This window comes from Podarcis cretensis, assembly GCF_951804945.1.
Source record: "Podarcis cretensis genome assembly, chromosome: 15".
In the NCBI taxonomy this organism is placed as follows: Eukaryota; Metazoa; Chordata; class Lepidosauria; order Squamata; family Lacertidae; genus Podarcis; species Podarcis cretensis.
The window spans coordinates 38,244,315-38,266,677 of record NC_137185.1 but is presented as its reverse complement, the minus strand read 5'-3'; the positions used below and the strand labels follow the sequence as shown (position 1 = coordinate 38,266,677).

The 22,363-nt window shown below is 47.3% G+C and overlaps 1 protein-coding gene across 2 annotated transcripts in view; it reads right to left on the bottom strand.

The window, feature by feature from the left end:
• Positions 1-21,659, bottom strand: part of RNF122 (ring finger protein 122) — a 36,760-nt gene extending 15,101 nt beyond the window's left edge. Inside the window, exons 1-2 of one of the 2 annotated variants that reach the window (XM_079955297.1) lie at positions 21,270-21,659; positions 1,405-1,561 (exon numbers count right to left, since the gene is read on the bottom strand). In XM_079955297.1, the coding sequence (XP_079811423.1) occupies positions 1,405-1,561; positions 21,270-21,294 (182 nt within the window). In that variant the 5' untranslated portion in view covers positions 21,295-21,659. The remainder of the gene's footprint in view (positions 1-1,404; positions 1,562-21,269) is intronic. The other variant, XM_079955296.1, reaches the window with a different exon arrangement.
• Positions 21,660-22,363: the final 704 nt, after the last annotated feature.

Below are 22,363 nucleotides of genomic sequence, written 5' to 3'. Positions count from 1 at the left end.
TTAAGAGCACTGACAGTTGTAAGGAGACCCTCCCCTTCCCTTTGATTCACAGAGCGGTCTAATTTTCAATCTCTCTTCACAGGGAACTCACAGGGGATAGGTGACTCTTAGCAGCTCTCGACTTCTGTAAAAAACTATACTCCCCAGGATTCTTTGGGGGAAGCCATGGCTGTGACAGTGGTATGGTAGTACAGATGGGGCCTGAGTTGCAGAGCAAATGGTTTATATGCAAACCTTCCACACCCTGTGTCCCTTCCACTTAAAAGGATTCAGGTGACAGGAGAGAGACGTCTGCCACAGGTCTTAAAAGAGAGCCGCTCCTAATCAGGAAAGACCATACTGGGCTACAGATTGAGGGTGGGGCATCTGGGTTCAGCCTAAGGGCCAGGTGGGAGCCTGCCAGGGGGTCAGCGGGGTCAGAGGCAAAAGTGGGCAGGGTAATGAATGCAAATCTTACATTTGCACAGAAGGCAGAGGGCCTTCTTGGTAATGACGCCCGCCCTGTGGAACACCCTCTCATCAGATGTCAAAAAAATAAACAACTATTTGACTTTTAGGAAAGTTTTTAATGTTGGATTTTTATCGTGTTTTTATTATTCTGTTGGGAGACGCCCAGAGTGGCTGGGGAAACCCAGCCAGATGGGTGGGGTATAAATAATTTATAATAATAATAATAATAATAATAATAATAATAATAGGCTCCTTTCTATACACACACACACACACACAACCTCTATTCTCCATCCAGACAAACAACAGGCATTATCAGAGTTCAAGGACATATTCCAGCCAGGCAAAAACATGCAAGGAGGGTGCAAAGGAGGGCCAGTAGGTGGTGTGGCCTGGGAAGACTCTCAAAGAACAAACAGAGAGGGACACATTTGACCCCGGGTCTGATTGAGGTTCCCCGTCCCTGGGCTAGGGACAGCAATTCATAGGACAATTAAGGAGTTATCTGTTTCAACAAGCTTTGTCTTATTCTTGACAGATTCCTGGAACTTTCTTTGAAAAACCTCATGGAAGGACTAGCAAGTTGCTTCCTACAGAATCAGGCCACTGGTCCATCTCGCTCAGTGTTGCCTACACTGACAGGCAGCTGTTCTCATGGGACAGGGGTCTCTACACAGCCCTGCCTGGAGACGACAGGCATTGCACCTGGGAGCTTTCTGCATGCCAAGCCGATGTTCTGCCACCGAGCCACAGTCCTTCCCTTTAGTAGATTTAGCTATTTGGTTTAAAAATATTTGAAGTTTCAATCCTCCCCCTCCTCTTCCTCTTTGACCCCAAATTATCTAGAAAGCAGTGAAGGAGAAGCAACTGCAGTCACAGGCCCAGGTGCGTCGCTTGTGTTTCCTGCCTCCTCCGCCATCTGCATCCAGCATCTCCCTCGGGGCTGTGACTCACCTAATGAAGTAGCAGCAGAAGATGAGGCTGAGCACAAAGACGAAAATCCCAGTGCCAAAAATCACCATGTAGATATTCAGCGGCAAGTCGTGGAATGTGATGGGAGGCATCGTGCACGATTTGTTGGTGTAAACCAGCCCCAAACCACAGAAGCATCCTGGAAGCCAGGAGGGTAGAAGGGAGAGAAAGAGAAGATGAGACTCAGGGGTGGAGAGAGACAGGAGAGGAAGGTCTCCTTAGGATCATAGAATTGTAGAGCTTGGAAGGGACCTCTAAGTTCATCTAGTCAACCCCTCAGCATCAAACCCGTGACCGAAACTAAGCCGTGGAGAATAGGGATGGGCAAATCTGTCCCTTTCGGTTTCTCCAAGTTTGTCATTTCCCCCATCTTACATTCCTTTCTCCCCATTTTCCCCAATATACAGTACACATTTTTGCATGTGGTGTGAACTAAGGCACACCTTTCTGCAAGCAATTCCCCCTAATACAATGCAATTTTTTTTAAATGCTATTTGCACAAATGCATATATTCTTGTGCATACTTTCCCCCCAAACATAAGCCTTTTGGTTCATGTTGGCTGGAGAACTGCATTGAAACATGTGAAGAAGTGTGAATTTGGAAGGATAATTGCCCTTCAGTTCACATATCTGGGAAACAAAGACCAGGCAAAATGCACTGAATTTCTCCCTCATCCCTCCTAGAGAATAAGGCAATGATGATTATAGGTACCATCTCCAGCACATATTATGCTTAGATAAACGAAAGAAAAAACCCTCATTCAAAAGAACAAAATCCAAACACACAATCACAAAAATAGGAAGCATTGATGGGAGCTTTTTATGTTATCATTATGAGCCTCTTTGAGCTCAACAGTCTTGTGGAAAAGGGGAATACAAGTGTTAAATCAAAAGGTAAAGGTAAAGGGACCCCTGACCATTAGGTCCAGTCGCGGACGACACTGGGGTTGCGGCGCTCATCTTGCTTTATTGGCTGAGGGAGCCGGCGTACAGCTTCCGGGTCATGTGGCTAGCATGACTAAGCTGTTTCTGGCGAACCAGAGCAGCGCACTTGAAAGGACAGTATACACTTGGACCTCTCCTGCAAAATACTGACACCTGGAGGCACCCCAAGCTACATCAGGGGTCCTCTTCCTGTACCCTTTGGGGGTGGCAATTGGGTATTTTCAATAGTGGCTCGGAATGCAAGGATCTGTCAATTCTGGTTCTCTCCATTTCTCATTTTTCCAGTCTTAAATTATGTTCTCCATATTTCTGCAGCAATTTGCTTTTTAAAAAAGGTCATGAATATTCACTAGCATTTTAAGTGTGTATTTCTCATAATAAACACATTTCTGTGTGAAGCTCTGTCTAATGTACACATTTCTGCAAACACTTCCCCCTAATATAATGCATTTTTGCATGCCATTTTCACTAACATATTCATTTGCGTGCACACTCTTCTCCCAATATACGCATTTTTCTAAACACTGTTTGGCTGCAAAATTCGGGCAAGTGTGAATTTTGAAGGACAGCTGTGTTTCACTACACTTCGTTTAAGAAAATGCAAATTTTATAGATTCACCTTAAAGGCACAATCCCAGTCCCCCTTCCCCTACATTCACCAAATGTCCAAAAGAAGTAAAAGAGCAATGGTAGAAGCACAGCCTTAGGAATGCCCAGTATTTCACTGACCACAAAGAAATGATAAGCAGCAAAGCCAGTGCAGTATAGCATAGCATAGTGGTTAAAGTTTTGAAATGGTGCCTGGGAGGTAAGGGTTCAAATCCACACTCAGTCATGAAGATCACACGGTGACCTTGAACCAGTCAAGGTCTCTAAATCTAACCCACTTCTCAGGGCTGTTATGAAGATAAAATGGGGTACACCAAACCTTCAGCCACTTGGAGGGAAATAATATTGCACTTTTATTTTTATTTAAATGATGACTTCCTTGGAACAGTCATCTTTTTCCTGCCCCACAACAGGAAATGATCAAAACATGATCCCATCCACTATTTAAGGAATCAGTGCACAAAAGGAGGTTTTTGCTGACTTTATCTGAAGCACAGAACAGCTGTGGCTGGTTACAGGAAGGCCTGCTGGAAAGCCAAAATAAGAAAAGAAAAGCCTTTGGGGGTACTGGTGCTAATAGCAATGCAGAAATGATTAACAATGCATTAAAAATGAAATAATCAGCTGAGGCAGGGGGCCAGTTCCGAGGAAGTCTCTCACCATCAGCTGTTCGCAGAGCGCTGGCCATTCAGATCCAAGCAACAATCTCCATGAGAATGGCAGTGGGGGGGGGAGGGTTTCAGGAAGAATTTGATACCTTAATTAGGCAAATAATAGAAGTGTGTGTACACATAGCTCTTGACCTTTGCTACACAACTCAAAAGTAGTATCCAGGTTCCATTGGAGACTAGCATTTCCTGTACTGATAGATAAAGAAAGACCTATGAGATAGATAAAGAAAGACCTATGGTCTCACAACAGCTGTCAAACTTGGCCCACAGCTGGTCGGGGTAAGAAAGATGAAGGCTTCAAGTCAAAATCCAGTTCCCCACTCCTGGGTTAGATGCATAAATAGTCTGACCTGATATCAGGCAATTTCCTTATGTTCTGTGAGCTCCTTACGTTCCCAAATGGCTGTGGCGACTGGAAGGGGGGAATTGAGCTTCCAAGATGAGCACTATAGGAGTGTGTTGTCCCCGACTCCAATTTCCTCTCCCCTGCAGAGACTGATTTGAGAGTGGACAGAAAGGACTCGCAAGCTGGTGTATTATCTACAGGCAGATCTCTTTCTTTCTGAGTAATTGCCTCAGAGTCTGCTGTTTGAAAGGATAAGCTTGCAGAGATCAGTGTCTCTAGAGAGATCTGCCTAGACATTGGGAAGGACGGGGGAGGAGTGGAAGGGGGAAATTAGCACTTCAATAATGAGGCACTGAAGTCCCTTTGATAAAACCGAATCACGGACACCACCTGGGCCCAGACGCAGACTGCACCCCTTGTTTCAGGACCACAGTCTGAGAGAAAAACAAAATGGTTTTTCTATACACACAGGCTGAGGATCATGGAAGCCAGCCTAGGATTCCAAAAATACACGTATTCCACTGAGACAGATATTGCTGTGAATTATTCCAGCCATCACCTCCTCAGCAACTGAAGCTTCCCCAGTAGTGCCAAACCCAGAAGGGGGGAAAAAGTCCTTATTCACACAAGGAGCAGTGGTTCAGCTCCAGATCCTGGCACAAGGCACCCTTTGCAGGATACACACCCTGAATGAGCTCCTCTTCCCAAGCACCACTGCCACTGCTACCTATTTAACTTCTCTGTGTCCAATTTGCCCCACTGCATCTTTGCCTTGCTGTTGTCCCCATTGGACGATCTAGTGCTGCATTATCAATTTGGATTGGCTGGGGCTCTGGAGGGTCTCAGCTAGAAGTTGTTGCCATCACCTGCTAGCCAGGCTGGAAGGGGGGAGTGACAGGGACATGGGGCCAGAAAGCTCATTCTCTAGTGCAATAGCCAATGTGGTGCCCTCTCCCAATGGTGTTGGCCTACAACTCCCATCAGCCCCAGTCGGTATGGCAGATGGTCAGGGATGATGGGAATTGTAGTCCAACAACATCTCGAGGGCACTATATCATCATCAATTTATTTATACCCCATCTTTTTCTCTAATGGGGAAGCTTACGGATAAAAGTAAGAAATTCCTAATAACATAGGGGAAAAATTAAGTAAACCTTGATAGAATGAAAACTATATAATATATAAAATCTGTTTGTTGACTCCCAAACAGATTTTATATCTGAAAGCGGAGATGAATGCTACACCTCATAGTCGAATTCGACTGGACTTAACCGTCCAGGGGTCCTTTAACTTTTTTTGACTACCCCGTCCTGGTAGAATGCTTTTGTTGAATTAAAAACCAATAATTTGCTACATTTAAAATGCTTTAAAAGAATTAAATAAAAATAACATTTAGAGGCAAACCTCCCCAATTCACACTTTCCAAGACTTTACGTGAACCGAAATACAGCAGTTCTTCGAAATTTGCACTTTTCCAAATTTTGCAATGCGATTCTCCAACCAAGTAACAGGTACAAAAACGCACGTGCTGTGCTAGAGTAAAGTGTGCATAAAATGTGTATGGGTTAAAGCCTCAGCACCTAGGACTTGCCGATCGAAAGGTCGGCGGTTCGATTCCCTGCGGCGGGGTGCGCTCCCGCTGCTCGGTCCCAGCGCCTGCCAACCTAGCAGTTCGAAAGCACCTCCGGGTGCAAGTAGATAAATAGGGACTGCTTACCAGCGGGAAGGTAAACGGCGTTTCCGTGTGCGGCTGTGGCTCGCCAGAGCAGCGATGTCACGCTGGCCACGTGACCCGGAAGTGTCTCCGGACAGCGCTGACCCCTGGCCTCTTAAGTGAGATGGGCGCACAACCCCAGAGTCTGTCAAGACTGGCCCGTACGGGCAGGGGTACTTTTACCTTTACCTTTTTAACAAGCCAAAGTGCATTATATTAGCAAAAAATGCTTTGTAAACATGCGTCCATTAGGAAAATTGCATACCAAAATTTGAAATACTGGTGAATTTTCAGAACATTAAAAAACAACAACACCAACCTACCATCTGTATGGAAATTTGGAAACTGAACTTAAGACTGGAAAAAATGCAAAACTGAGATGAAATGAAATGAACATATTTGCCCATTCCTACTCTCACCTAGTGAAATTTAAAACACATGAGGGTTTCAGACTCTTGAAGAGGGTTGACATCTACAGTCTATCCCATGCCACAAGCAGGACTTTCATATCATCACACATTAACTGAAGCACCATAGTTTGCAACAGATGATGTTCACATATTCAGCTGGGAACCACCACCCATTAACTGAAGTCAAGTATCTGTATTTGCGATCCAGTCTTTAGAGTTATAATCCCCTCCATCTATCCCTTTGGAAGCATGTACATAATCATATAAAGAAAGTCACTAAACTCTTGATGGCGTACGTGGGCCCACAGTGGATGTTTATAGCCAATATGGAGATACGCAATTGCCAGATGTTTCCTGTAGCTGAAGACTGCAAAATTCAAGCTATTGGGTAGAAGCTATTGTAGTGCTAAGAGAGTGTTCAGCACGCACAAAGATTTCTGCTTGTGCAAAGAAACTTCCTCCCTCTCTCCTTTCCCAAACCCTACAAATCTGTTCTAAGGGTTCCCCGAACCCCTAGAGGTGGAAAGGTTCTGCTGTGCAAGTAGAAATCCTTGCACAGATGGGGCAGGTTAGCTGAATACTGACTATTGATCCTGAACTGACTGAGAGGGCAGGAGCTGGTGTTTTGGGCTTTTGGTGCTGATCTTTAAAGCCCTAAATGGCCTCGGTTCAGTATATCTGAAGGAGCATCTCCACCCCCATTGTTCTGCCCGGACACTGAGGTTTAGTGCCAAGGGCCTTCTGGCAGTTCCCTCACTGTGAGACGCCAAGTTACAGGGAACCTGGCAGAGGGCCTTCTCGGTAGTGGCACCCGCCCTGTGGAACACCCTCCCACCAGATATCAAAGAGAACAACAACTACCAGACTTTTAGACAACATCTGAAGGCAGCCCTGTTTAAACAGGGAAGCTTTTAATGTTTGAGGCATTACTGTATTTTATATTGTGTTGGAAGCTGCCCAGGGTGGCTGGGGAAACCCAGCCAGATGGGTGGGGTATAAATTATCATCATCATCATCATCATCATCATCATCATCATCATCACATTTCTATCCCACCTTTTCCCCAATGTGGTTTACATAGCTCTCTTCCTCCCCATTTTATCCTCATCTCACAACAACCCTGTGAGGTAGGTTAGGCCGAGAGACTGTGACTGGCCCATAGTCACCCAGTGAGTCTCATGGCTGAGTGAGATTTGAACCCTAGCAATCCAGATCCTAGGCCGGCCCTCTAACCACTACACCAGACTGGCTCTCATTCTAACAAGCATCGTCACTCAGTGAAAAAAATATACTTAGAACTCAAGACATCCACACAGAAGAAACAGCAAGGACCAGTTAGTTTACAAAGCTGGGGTTCTTTGCTCAATTGTTTCTCCACAGCGAACCCTTCTCTGCTAATATGGAAAAAATGAACAGCTAGAAGCCGCCCATTTTGAGGCAACAAGAAAATTCAGCAGCATTACGTAGTGCAGCGACCTAGATATTGTTTGGACGTCTTTAAAGGGGGGGGGGGGAATAAATGAAAATCGGCAGGGAAAATCAGAGGCAGAAAAACAAAGTGGGCTGTTGCAGTGACATAAAGGAAGACCAACGTACCATGATCGCTGTGCGCAAGAAATCCACATGGCCAACTCCCCCAAAATTATGAAGCTGCCTTAAGAAAAATTAAACTATTAGTCTAGCTCAATATTGTTGATTCTAAGCTGATGGGCTCTCCATGGTTTCAGACAAAGGCCTCTTCCAGCCCTGCATGGAATGAGGAGCCACTGCAGAAAAGGCCCATTGCATCTCTGGATGGAAAACATGTATATGTGTGAGGGCATGGTTTACTGACTGGCTGGACTGCTAAACAAAGCATTCCATACTGCAACATTTTGTTGCAGGTCCCTTTTGAGTTATATACTGTTATTTAAGGCACTGCAGCTTTATCCTGCCTCGAGAGATATGGCTAAGCTGTGCCTCAGCCCCTCAATAGGTTGCTGGACTGCAACTCCCATCAGCCCTGACCATTGGGCAATCCTTCCTGAGGCTGGCGGAAGTTGGAGTCCCAACAACATGGTAGTAATAATAATAATAACAAAAATAAAATTTCTTATACCCTGGCCATCTGACTGGGTTGCCCCTGTCACTCCAGGCGGCTTCCAACAATACAAATAAAACAAAGCAACAAAACAAACAAACAAACATACACAAACACACAACACCACCAAAGATTAAAAGCTTCCTGAAACAGAACTGCCTTCAGATGTCTATGAAAATTTATATAGTTGACATCTGCCAGGAGGGCATTCTACAGGCTGGGTGTGACTCCCGAGAAGCTCCTCCACCTGGTTCCCTGTAACTTCATTTCTCGCGGTGAGGGAACCGCCAGAAGGCCCTCGGAGCTGGACCTCAGTGTCCGGGCTGAGCGATGGGGGTGGAGACGCTCCTTCAGGTATACTGGGCTGAGGCTGTTGAAGGCTTTAAAGGTCAGCACTTTGAAATATGCTCGGAAACGTACTAGGAGCCAATCTTACGACCAGTGTTATATGGTCCTGGTGGCTGTTCCCAGTCATCAGCCTAGCTGCTGCATTCTGGATTAGTTGTAGTTTCTAAGTCACCTTCAAAGGTATCCCCACATAAGAGTGCATTGTAGCAGTCCAAGCGGGAGATAACCAGAGTTATGTACTACTCTTGCGATACAGGGCGCGGGCAGGCAGGGTCTCACCCTGAGTACCAGATGGAACTGGTAGACAGCCGTCTTGGACACAGAGTTGGCCTGCACTTCTCTGGACAGCTGTGAGTCCAAAATGTCCCCCAGGATGCATATCTGATCCTTTAGGGCAGGAGTCAGCAAACTTTTTCAGCTGTGGGCCGGTCCACCATCCCTCAGACCATGTGGTAGGCCAGAATAGACTGTATTTTTCTCTCTATAACACTCACATTTTTTCTCCTAAAAAGTAAGGGGAAATGTCTGTGCGTGTTATTGAGCGAATGTGTGGTCCCTGGAGCCGACTGGCCCGAGTGCAGGGGCAAAAATCAGATCGCGCGCTGCAGAGAGGAGGCTGCTGCTTTCCTGCATTCTGCCTCAGGGTCTTATTGCCCACCCTCTTCTGTTTTCGGTTGCTTTGTTTACAAAGTTGTAAAAGCTGTTTTCAGTTGCTGTGGTTACAAAGCACAGATCCACATGGATTCTCAGAATTTTTGCATTGGCTTACCCCAAACTCACCGTCAAATCACATGTCTGTGGCCACAGCACGAAGCACCAAAATGATACACCCACTGTTTCATTCAGAATTTTTTTTTCTTGTTTTCCTCCTCTAAAAACTATGTGCGTGTTATAGAGCGAAAAATACGGTATTTTTTTTTGGGGGGGGGGGAATGAACGAATTCCTATGCCCCACAAATAACCCAGAGATGCATTTTAAATAAAAGCACACATTCTACTCATGTAAAAACACCAGGCAGGCCCCACAAATAACCCAGAGATGCATTTTAAATAAAAGGAAACATTCTACTCATGCAAAAACACGCTGATTCCCAGACTGTCCGCAGGCCAGATTGAGAAGGTGATTGGGCCGCATCCGGCCCACGGGCCTTAGGTTGCCTACCCCTGCTTTAGGGGCACATTTACCCCACTCAGGACTAGAGAGCCCCCCACACCTGCCTACCCCCTGTCTCCCAGAAACAGTACTTCTGTCTTGTCAGGATTCAATTTCAATCCATTAACCGCCACCAACCCCTGCACAGCTGTCATTGTTTGAACCAGCCCCTGCAGCTCTGCCTTTAACAGACTTTTGGTTTGCAGGACTTAGCAATCAAATCAAATCTATTTTTTTTTTTAACAGCATGCTAATACAAATTATCTCTGCAACCCTGTGTCTGGTCACCCAAGCCATCCCACTAACAAAAGCTTCCCCGGATTTCCCCTTACAACAGCCATTTTCAGCTCCCAGGCTCAGTTTGCTTATTTGGCAGAAAGTTATAAAGCTTTGAGGCTTAAGCAGGCAAGTGGCAGACACACTCTGCTGCCGGAGGTCAAGGTCAGGCCAATAGGACTCTTGCCACACAAGTGCCATCTGATTCTACAGCTCCGCTCGAGGCAAAGGCACGTGGCTATTTTTTCGTCCTGGAGTCCTGGACCTATTCTCTGGGTGCTGGGAGTGCTTCATGAAGCTGTCAGGAATTGCAATTCATTTGCCTGCTGTAGAACTTTCAAAACGTGGAGTAAGCCAGGTGGCAGTGGATCAAAAATCTGGAATGACTGTAGTTTTATTATTATTATTTTTAATCATTAGTTCCTGTAGACAAAGAAAACTTGGCACTAAGCGTTACTATCATACTCAGTGCTGCTCTGAAAGATTAAAAGAAGATAAAAGGTGTCTATATTGAAGCTGTTGAAGCAAACCCATTCTAGTAACTTGTTCATAATTCTAAGAACCCAATTCTAATTCTAAATCTAATTCACAAACTGCCTGTGCAGACAAGCTGAATTGTTTCCCAGTTTCTGGTGGATGCTATGCAAGGGACCTGCAACAAGATGTTGCAGCATGGAGTTGTCCTGTTCAGGGTTCCAGCTAGCTACTCCCTTTCCTGAAATACTCCATTCCACCCACCCATTTTTTCTGTCATTCTCATCCGTCCAACACGCATTTAGCATTCCGTGGCTACCAAGTAGTTTGTTTTAGAGAGGAGGTCCCAAGCGTTGTTTATAGGGTTCCCCAGAAGTCTGCTGCTATCTCCCTCTTGTGCATGACTGGTGCCACTTCAGCTGCAAAAGTATTGCCACTTGGCGCAGGAGTCGGATCCTTAAGAGCCTGAAATGCATCAAGCTTTCTTGACGTAGCTCCTGTGCTCATGAAAGACTTGTCAGAGCTCATTTCCTGCTCCCTTTTCTCCTGCCTTCATGGAGCCCAGAAAGCCTCAGGGGCTCGGTTGCTTCAGGTCCCTACAGTGGCGTAGCGTGGGTTATCAGCACCCGGGGCAAGGCAAGTAATTTGCGCCCCCTAACCCATGGATTTGCGCCCCCTAACCCGTGGATTTGCGCCCCCTAACCCGTGGATTTCCCTAACCCCCAGATGTTGCGCCCGGTGCGGCCGGCCCCCCTTGCACCCCCCACGCTACGCCACTGGGTCCCTAGCAGAGCATTCTTTGTTTCTACATTGGTCCCTTACCTTTCTCGCCCTGATCTGGCCACCGTGATCCATGCGACAGTCACCTCCAGGCTTGATTATTGTAACTCACTCTATGCGGGGCTGCCCTTGACCCAGAAACTCCAGCGGGTGCAGAATGCCGCGGCGAGGCTCCTTACGGGGTCCTTGCTGCGGGATCACATTCATCCAGTGCTTTACCAACTGCACTGGCTCCTGGTGGAGTATAGGGTCAGGTTTAAGGTGCTGGTTTTGACCTTTAAAGCCCTATGTGGCCTAGGACCCACATACCTACGGGACTGCCTCTCCTGGTATGTCCCATGGAGGACCTTAAGGTCTACAAATGACAACACTTTGGAAGTCTCAGGTCGCAAGGTGGTTAGATTGGTCTCAACTAGGGCCAGGGCCTTTTCAGTACTGACCCCGACTTGGTGGAATGCTCTGTCACAAGAGACTAGGGCCCTGCGGGACTTGACATCTTTCCGCAGGGCCTGCAAGACAGAGCTGTTCCGCCTGGCCTTTGGTTTGGACTCAGTCTGACCCTTATGTTTCCCTCCCCTTATGGTTTTGATGAGGCTGCATTTTAACCTGTATTTTAAATTGGTTTTTTCCCCCTATTATGTTTTTACTGCTTATCAGGCTCCACCCCTGCAGGCCAACTTTGACAAGTGGGGAGGGCAACACACCTGGCAACCACTGGAGAGGGAAGCCTGGCAAAACCCTGGAGGTCAGGTGCTTGGGAATCTCTTGCACCCAAATAGGGCAAGACTGACTTCCCAACGCATCGAGTAACGTGCAAGGGGGTTGATCCTGCTTTGTGCAGGGATCAGCTGCATGCACAGCTGAATAGGGCAGGGTTTCATGCCCCCATCCCCGCAATCAGCTGATGGGCAAGCGGTCCAGTCAAGCTTTCTGCAGGGTCCACCACCCTGTTCCATCCCATCAGCTGCCCATCTGGGTGATGTCAGACAGGTGGGCGTGATTTCAGGTGAGCAGCTTCAAATTGGAACTCCTGGCAGGAACCCAAGATTGGCCCATGGGCTAGATGTTCCCTAACTTTGCTTTTTTTAAGGGTGAAACCACTCCCAGCAGAAAAATAATGCTATTTGTTTCAATTTAGTTCTAGGAAGGTGCTCTGTGCATCAGACGGGGGCGGGGGGGGGACAGACTGCAGTAATAATAATAATAATAATAATAATAATATATTGTTTATACCCTGCTAATCTGGCTGGGTTTCCCCAGCCCACTCTGGGCACCTCCCAACAAAATATTAAAATACCGTAATGCATCAAACATTAAAAGCTTCACTAAACAGGGCTGCCTTCAGATGTCTTCTAAAAGTCTGGTAGTTGTTGTTCTCTTTGACATCTGGTGGGAGGACGTTCCACAGGGCAGGTGCCACTACCAAGAAGGCCCTCTGCCTGGTTCCCTGTAACTTGCCTTGTCGCAGGCAGGGAACCGCCAGAAGGCCCTCAGCGCTGGACCTCAGTGTCTGGGTAGAACAATGGGGGTGGAGACGCTCCTTCAGATATACTGGACCGAGGCCACTTAGGGCTTTAAAGGTCAGCACCATCACTTTGAATTGTACTTGGAAATGTACTGGGAGCCAATGTAGGTCTTTCAAGACCAGTGTTATGTGGTCTTGGCGGCCGCTCCCAGTCACCAGTCTAGCTGCCACATTCTGGATTAGTTGTAGTCACCTTCAAAGGGGTCACCCACAATCCAACATACTTTCAGTATAAACAATATCAGAGGTGCAATCTACATTGACTGGCAGTGTCTCCCTAGAGTTTCAGACAGGAGATGTTCCCAGCTCTCAAATCAGGGGCACAGTGGGTCAGTGGGTCTGGCTGCTCACCAGAAGGTTGGTGGGTCAATCCCACTCAGGGCAGGATTCCTGCATTGTGGAGGGTTGGACTAGATTACTCATGGGGTCCCTTGCAACTCTACAATCCTACGATTCTATGATTCTTCAACAAGGCTGGCTTACCACATTTTGAAGTGAAGCAAATAAACATTACCATCAAAAAAGCCCCAATCTCCCAAATATGGCCATTTACTCCAAAGTCTACGATTAACAGCAGGTGCGTGAAGAAGAGGGAGAGGATCTGCTTTGTGAGAAACTCTGATGGGAGTCCATGAGCTATTTACAGCATTCTCCCTCTTCCGGTAGGTCACCTGCTTCACGGAAGCAAACGGTTCACCTGGAGAGTCAGCTCACTGATGCAGCTAGAGAGGCTAAACCCCACACAACACAGAAAGCGAGAAACTGGAACAAAACTAGGGGTTTATGTAAAGGCCTTTGTGTGGGGGTGAGCAGCAGCTGCAACTGGGTTTCCTGACAGGGAGAAGATGGTGCCTGTTCTCTACAGACAAACTGACAAATGAGGTTCGATCCCTGGCATCTCCAGGTAGAGCTGGGAGAAAATCCTGTTTGAAACCCTAAAAAGCTGCTGTCAGTCTGTGTAGACAATACCGAGGTAGATGGATCAATCGTGTGACTCAGTATAAGACAGCCTCCTATGTTCCTACTCTGACTGGCAGCAGCTCTCTGGGGTTTCAGGCAGAGACCTTCCACATTAATTGCTGGGTTGCTTTCCCCATCCCCCAAAATGGAGGTGCTGAGGATCATAGTAAAGGTAAAGGTAAAGGTACCCCTGCCCGTACGGGCCAGTCTTGACAGACTCTGGGGTTGTGCGCCCATCTCACTTAAGAGGCCAGGGGCCAGCGCTGTCCGGAGACACTTCCGGGTCACGTGGCCAGCGTGACATCGCTGCTCTGGCGAGCCAGAGCTGCACACGGAAACGCCGTTTACCTTCCCGCTGGTAAGCGGTCCCTATTTATCTACTTGCACCCGGAGGTGCTTTCGAACTGCTAGGTTGGCAGGCGCTGGGACCGAGCAGTGGGAGCGCACCCCACCGCAGGGATTCGAACCGCCGACCTTCGAATCCTTGCGGCGGGGTGCGCTCCCGCTGCTCGGTCCCAGCGCTGAGGATCATACCTGGATGTAAAGCACCTGCCCTACGAATGAGCTATCCCTTCCCCTGCAGTTCCTAGTTCATGATTTAATCTTGAGAGAGACAGTGTGGTATAATGGTTAGAGTACTGGACTAGGAGCTGGAAGACCAGGGTTCAAATTCCCACTCAGCCATAAAGCACACTGGGTGATTTTGGGCCAGTTACCATCTCTCAACCTAACCTAACTCACAGGGTTGTTGTGAGGATTTAAAAAAATGGTGAGGAGAACCATGTTCTTGAGCTCCTTGAAGGAAAAGGTGAGATATAAATGTAATGAATGAAATAGATATTTTTTCACCCTATAAGATGCACCAGTCCACAAGACGCACCTAGTTTTTGGAGGAAGAAAACAAGAAAAATAATATTCTGAATCTCAGAAGCCAGAACAGCAAGAGGGATCGCTGTGCAGTGAAAGCAGCAATCCCTCTTGCTGTTCTGGCTTCCGGGATAGCTGTGTAGCCTGTATTCGCTCCATAAGACACACACACATTTCCCCTTACTTTTTAGGAGGGAAAAAGTGAGCCTTATAGAGCAAAAAATACGGTAAATAATCTGGAGTTGCAGATTGCAGTTGAATAAATCACTGGGGATTTTAAATGTCTGCATCCTGAGGTTAAAATGCTCTGCCAACCTTGATTGGGATTTTTTTTTTTAATAATATTTATTACTTTTCCAACAATTTAAACACTACAAAAAAAGAACAATACAATACAATACAATACACAAACACTACATAACACTAACACATTAAACTAACAAAACAAAACAAAGACAATTTAAAGCACATCAGACCCATGGACTTACTTAAGAGTAGATGCGCACACAGGAATTTGGTGCAAATTAAGCTTTGGGTGGCCCCAACCCATGCACCTTTGCCACTGTCAAAGCTCAGCACTGAATCCAACCCAAGATTTTGTTTGCCTTTGAAAAAATTGTGGCTGAGAAAAGCTTGCATGCAAAGGAACACAAAAGCAACAGCAGGAAGAGAGAGGAGGATTCTTTAGCTGTGTAGATTGCATCTGCTTAGAGAGGGGGCTGAACCTGCCTGGGGGCCAGAGGCGAAAGTGAATGGAGCAACTGATGAAAAAGGTACATTTGTACAGACAGACACCTCTCGCTATGCTCCAGCCAGACAAGGAAAAAGCGTCATCTGAGTTCAAAGGCACATTCCAGCCAGTCAAAAACACTCAAGGAAAGCATGAAGCAGGGCTGGGGAAGGGGGCTATGGCTGGCAGAGGTTGTGTAGCCCGGGGAGAGTCCCAAGGGCCAGACAGAGAGGGCCACATTTGGTTCCCAGGCCTAGAATTCCCTCCCATTGCCTTAGAAGACAACTGGCCTCTGGCCCTCCAGATGTTTCTGGACTGCAGCTTCCATCATGTCTGGCAATTAGCCATGCTGATGGGTCCAGCAACATCTGGAGGGTTACCAGTTCTCCACCCCTGGCTTAGAGGATGGTCCCAGAACCATCTTAATAGGAACACTGAAAGTTTATCAGCATCACCTCTGCACTCCAGGTGTTGTGGACTACAGTCCCTAACAGCACCAGCCAACTTGGCCAATGCTCACGGGCGATGGGAGCTGTGGCCCAAAAACATCTGGAAGGCACTGGATTGGGGAAGGCACTGATATCCTCTGACAGGCTGCAGACGTCCAGGGTCTCAGGCAAAGAGAAGGCCTTTCCACCACTTCCTACATACCCGTTCTGAAATGGAGAGGCGTGGGAGAAAACCTGGGGCCTTTTGCGTTCAAGACGCATGATTTACAACTAGGCTGAGTACATCCCTTAAAAGTCCATTTGCTCCCTAGAGTTTAGGGTTTATAGACTAGAATTCTTAATTATTAATAGCACATGCTTATAAGATGCACTGCCCCGTTCCCAAGAACCAAATGAGAAGTGACGTGGGTGATCCTTAATAAAATCTGCTTTTTAAAACAAAACTAAAACAATTTTAAAGTGGCCAGGGGAAGCTTTGATTTGGTTCAGACCAAATCACTACAGGGGGAGGGAATGATGATTATACTCCAGCCACTGCCCAAACTGTCGTTTTTCTTTTTGTTTTGGTGACACTGTTTTAAAACTGCTTTAAACAGTATTTTAAATTTCTGTAACTCACCCTGAGACCTTAGATCAGGGGTCTGCAACCTTTAAGACAAAAAGAACCACTTGGACCCGTTTCCAAAGAAAAAAAATCTGGGAGCCGCAAAACTCGTCATGATAAAAATATTTTTTTTGTCACTTTTTTATTATTTCTTTGTTTGACCCCTCAGAATTACTCCTCCTCATAGATATAAACGTTAAATTAACAAGTTACCTTTTTTTGTGTGTATGTTCTTCACTCCCCGTTCAATGCAGTGACCAGCGTACATGCCCCTTACAATGTAGCGGGCAGGCGGGCGGGCGGGAAGGTGACGTCGGGACGGTGCGTGACTAATGCACGCACCACCCCCATGCGACGTCACAGCCAGTATAGCGCCCGCCACAGTGGAGAGTGTCGGTGCGCACAATGCGCCTCCTCCCCTCGCTAGTATCCGCCCCGGAGCCGCGGCAAAGGTGTAAAAGAGCCACATGCGGCTCCGGAGCCGACCCCTGCCTTAGAGTAAGGGACGTGTAACAAATTAAAATAACAGCAACAAAATCTGGAGGAACACAGGTTCCCCAATCACTGCTTTAAACTTTCATCACTGTGCGAGTTTCTTAACACGGACAGTTCCTCCAAAGATGCTGTTTGTTTTGCTTGAAGAAAGCAAAATATACACACAGACGTGCTCCAGATAACTGCAGGCACAGCTGACCTAATAACACTTTCAGTGGATGTGTGTGTGATTTAGATCAGGGAAATGGCTGGGGTGGGGGAATAGGGTTAAACACCAGTGTTGTCAAAGCTCTGCTCAAGTAGCGTTGAGCAAGTAGTTAGGCTATGTGGTGTAGTGGTCAGAGCGCTGTTCTAAGACTGGCTTCAAATCCCCACGCAGGCATGAAACTCACTGGTCTGACGTCAGGCTAGTCGCATTCTCTCAGGTTTACCTACCTCACAAGGCTGATGTGAAGCTAAAATGAGGAGAGGAATTATGCTTGCTACCCCTGAGGTGCTTGGGAGAATAAGAAGATTTGAGCATGAGTCTGCTACACCATACTTATGGGTCCAACAATCAGTAGGTGAGGCCTTGTTGTTGGTACCAGCACCAGGGACTACCGGGTTGACAGGTTCTTTGGGGGAAGCCATGACCTGTGGCATGACAGTATTTTAAATGTTTGGATGCGAGCTCAGCCTCTGCCCCCCCTCTCCATCTGCAATATGGGGAATCAGAATGCTAACTCCAGGGTCTTCTGCTCTGTTCCACACAAAGTAGGAATTGAGCCTTTTGTGTGGTGGCCCCTATCCTTTGGAATTCCATCCCCTTGAATATTAGGCAGGCACCCTCTCTCTTGTCTGGTTGGCCCCCACTGGAGACCTTCCTCTTCCAACAAGCCTTTTGAATTGCACCTGGAATTGTTTTTAAGATGCTTTTTCACTTCTTGTATGCTGCCCTGGGCTTCTTTGGGAATAGATTGAATAGATAAACAAACAAACAAACAAACAAATTCAAGGGCAGATTCCAGCCAAGCAAAAATACTTAAGCGGGGTGCAAAGAAGGGGGAGGGCATGGCCTGGCAAGAGTCCCGAGGGTCACAAAAAGATGTCTGGGGGCAGTGGGGGGCTGCATCCGTTCCCTGGGCCTGAGGTTGTTCTACCCCTGTCTTAAAAGTTTGCTATGAGGATTACAACTAGCTGATGCTTTCAAAAAGCTTTGAGCAATTGAGAAGCATATGCAAAGATTAAATGTTATTAAAGTACATTCATGGTTAACATTGGACAAGAATTATGATTGCAACACAGCCCACAGGCAGCTGTGATGCGGTTTGGCTATCAACACTGCAAGTCTTCTCGAAACCAAAAGTAACTGACCATGGTTTACTTAGCCACGAGCACCTCCAGTCTCCTAGGGAGAGGTTTAAAATTGATAGGGCTGTAGCCCAGCAGTACTGCATCTGCTTTGTTTGTGCACCAAAGATCCCAGGTTCAATCCCTGATATTGGGCTGAGAACATCTCCCCACCTGAAGCCCCGAAGAATGGCTGCCTACCAGTGGAGACAGAGCTCAACAGGCCATGTAATCACAGAAGAACTGTAGAAGTGGAAGGGACCAACCCCCTGTAATGCCCAACGTGGGGCTCAAACCTGTGACCAAGAAATTAAGAGTCTCATGCGCTACTGACTGAGCTGTCCACAGGGCTTAAGACAGCTTCCTATTTATTTAAAACAAAATAAAAAAAATTCCTTCCAGTAGCACCTTAAAGACCAACTAAGTTAGTTCTTGGTATGAGCTTTCGTGTGCATGCACACTTCTTCAGATACACTGAAACAGAAGTCACCAGACCCTTCTATATAGTGAGAAGGTGGGGAGGGGTATTACTCAGAAGGGTGGTGGGATTGGGTGATTGGCAGATAGCTGTGATGAGCCTGTTGACGACTCTTAACGACTGCAATAGGTCTTACAGGAAAAAGCAAGGGGTGAGAAGGTGAAAAAATGGCTTTGTCATGTATAATGAGATAAGAATCCAATGTCCTATTTATTTATTTCCTTACTTCATTTATATACCATCTTTTCCTCCAAGCTCAAGGTGGCATACACAGAGTCCTCCCCCCCCCCATCTTATCCTCACAGCAAACCTGTGAAGTAGGTCAGGCTGATTTGAACCTTGACCTTCCAGTGCTCTAACCACTACACCACACCACTGGCTCCCATGTTCCTGTTCTGTATTTAGCAGTACAGTCGTCACAGACAGTCCTGAGTGTGGGGACACGGTCTGCCTTTCAGTTTACAGATCTGCTTCAATTACAGTTTTTTTAAAAAAATGGTGGGAAAAGCAGCAGCAAAGTGAGACATAAGAGGTTAATTGAGCCTCTGACTTTGATGCCTGAGTGTCTGTGTGTACTCAAAATAAACCAGCCAGCTCTCTCCTCCTCCTCCTCTTCCCCTTCCCTTCCATTGTCTTTGAAGCACATGGCCTAGAGGCTGGATGCTAGTTAAATTTCATGGAACTATAAAGGGAGATTGGGGGGGGGGGGGAGGAAGGAAGAAGAAAGTCAGAGAACAAAAGCTACTTGAAATAATTAATCCAGGCTCATCCCAAGCAGGGCTCTGCTCCTTTTAATTAACCATTAGCCCTGCTACAAAAGCAGTCACCATCTGCTAGGCCTTCTGAATGAAGCGCACTGTGCAAATAGTGTCCCCTCTGCAGCTGGGGCAATTTCATGACAATCTCTGCCCTCTCCATAAGGCATGTGTGTGGAGGGGAGGGGGGCTAAGAAAAGTCTGGGAGCAAATGCACTGTTTATTTTGGGAACCCATTTTAGCAGAAAGAAAACAATGCCAGCCCGTCCTTCTTAGGGCAGACACTTTGGTAGCTTAAACAGATGCCTGTTTGAGAGGGGATAACTTAGCAACTGTTTAGCAATAGGTACACTTGGCATTCTTGGAATATGGCTGCTTTTAATTATGCCCTTGACTCAGTGCTTTAGTGTTTCAATTGTCATCCTGATATTGTGGTTTTGCTTTGCTGTGTTGATTTAGATTATCTTTTTAAAATGGTGTAAGCTGCTTTGGGGACGGATATTTGCAGGAAAACAACACAACAACCAATAGCCAAGAGGAATGCAAGGGGTTGGACTAGATGATCCTTGGGTCCCTTCCGACTCTACAATTCGATGATTCTATTAACTGGAAAAAAGACAATGGTTTGTGACTGTGTGGGGCAGGAATTAGAGCCTTAGGCTCCGATTCTACACATTTTCAATGGGGCTCACTCCTGAGCAAGCACACATAGGATTGCGTATGTCAAAGCAATGCATATAATGGAATTTGAAAGTAAATTACAGGCGGCCCTGTTGTCCCATTGGGGGGGGGGAATACCCAAAAGTTAACAGCAGAGGAACCCCTCTATGAAGACCAACTAAAACGTCACAAAAGAGTTAAGCAAGGACCCAACCATATTGGAAGCTCTTCTGAACATACAGTAAAAAGGTAAAGGTAAAGGTACCCCTGCCCGTACGGGCCAGTCTTGACAGACTCTGGGGTTGTGCGCCCATCTCACTCAAGAGGCCGGGGGCCAGCGCTGTCCGGAGACACTTCCGGGTCACGTGGCCAGCGTGACATCGCTGCTCTGGCAAGCCAGAGCCGCACACGGAAACGCCGTTTACCTTCCCACCAGTAAGTGGTCCCTATTTATCTACTTGCACCCGGGGGTGCTTTCGAACTGCTATGTTGGCAGGCGCTGGGACCGAGCAGCGGGAGCGCACCCCGCCACGGGGATTCGAACCGCCGACCTTTCGATCGGCAAGCCCTAGGCGCTGAGGCTTTTACCCACAGCGCCACCCGCGTCCCATGAACATACAGTACCATAGATTTGAAGCACAACCCTCCGCACACAAAGAATCATGGGAACTGTAGTTTACCCTTCACAGAGCTCTTAACACGCTATAGTTCTCAGCCTTCTCGTGTGGGTTTTTTTTGGTTTTTTTTTAATGCATGGTGGAAAAAGGGATGACCTTTCGGCTTTTCGAGTCCGCGATGCTTTGGGGAGGGGCTGGACCTAACTCAGTGCCCTCAAGACGCTGTTTCCAAAGTAACAACAAAGAAGGGAGCCTTACCTGGGAGCGAAAGAATGCCCTCAATTTCTCCTCCCTCCCCTGCGAACCATCCCGACAGGTTCCTTTTGGTCTCTTTAAAACAATCTGGGGAGCTTTGTTTACAGAGACAGATTTTTTTTTTTTTAAAGATAAAATCAACAGGATCTGCATCTCCACCCGAAGACCGGACAATGAACTTGGCCGCCCGCAATGCCTGTGATTTGTTCCTGTTAAAGGAGCGGGGAGGTGAGGGGTTGGTTTTTGGCCAGCCCGGTTCTCCATCATCATCATCATCATCATCATCATCATCTCCACCCTGGGTCGGACAAGCTTACCGTTACACCACTGGAACGGGTGCATCAGAGTCCCCAGCTCAGCTGCTTGCAAAGAACACCCGAGGTGCAGAGGGAAAATAAATACATAAATAAATAAATAGATAAAACAAAGCCGCCGCCGCCCCCAAAGAGAAGCCCCCTCTCTCGGCCCCCAATGGTCAGTTCGATTGGGGCTCAACAGTTCAAGGAGGCAGTTTTCTGTTCCTGGATCAGCAGCATCAGTTGCAAGCCAAGGGCAGGGGAGGGGGGGGGGGAAACCTGCACAAAGGGGCCAAGGGAGGCTGATTCCGACGAGCAGCGCGCACGCGACGGCCGGCCCCTCCGCGAAGCTCGTCAGCAGCGCTTTCCCGGGTAAAAGATTGTTTCTCGCGGATACGTTCTACGAGGTTTGGGGACCTGACCCCCCCCCGGGCACGGAGACACCGCCCCCCGAAACCCCGCCCCCTCCAAGAAGCAGCCAATCGCCGGCGCCAGCCAACGGGGCTTATTAGCATGCTTTCTTTTGATGTGACCCGGGAGATGCGCCGGATGGGCTGGCTTTGGAACGCGGTTGCAGCCTATGGCGCTGCGGGCTTCGAGAGAGACACAGATCGATCCACTTATTCCGCTGAAGGATTCCAAGCGTGAAGTTTAAATGGGACGGGATGGGCAGCAGTGGAGTTGTGGCTCTCTAGATGTTGCTAGACTACAACTCCCATCATCCCTGAGCCCTAGCCATGCTAACTTTGTCTGATGGAGTTCATTTGGAGGGTCACAAGCTCCTGACTGCTGCTTTATGGGGTGGGTGGTGTTTAGTTTTGGGTGGTTTTGGGTAGTTTTGTTCTGAAAAATTCAGGGCAGGGTGGAGCAGGGCGGTTGGTGGTCAATTTTTCGCCTCCATCTGAAGTGACTTTAAGCAACACATTACAATCTATTGCAGCCTAACAGAATGGCCCCTCTGGAATTTGTCGCACATGCACATACACGTAAATTTCTAAATCTGTCTGTGCTTGGCTACCCAGAGCTTAAATACCTAACATTTCACAGACCCTTTCAAACTCATGCATTTGGAGAATATTCTTAACCTGGCACACACACACACACACACACACACA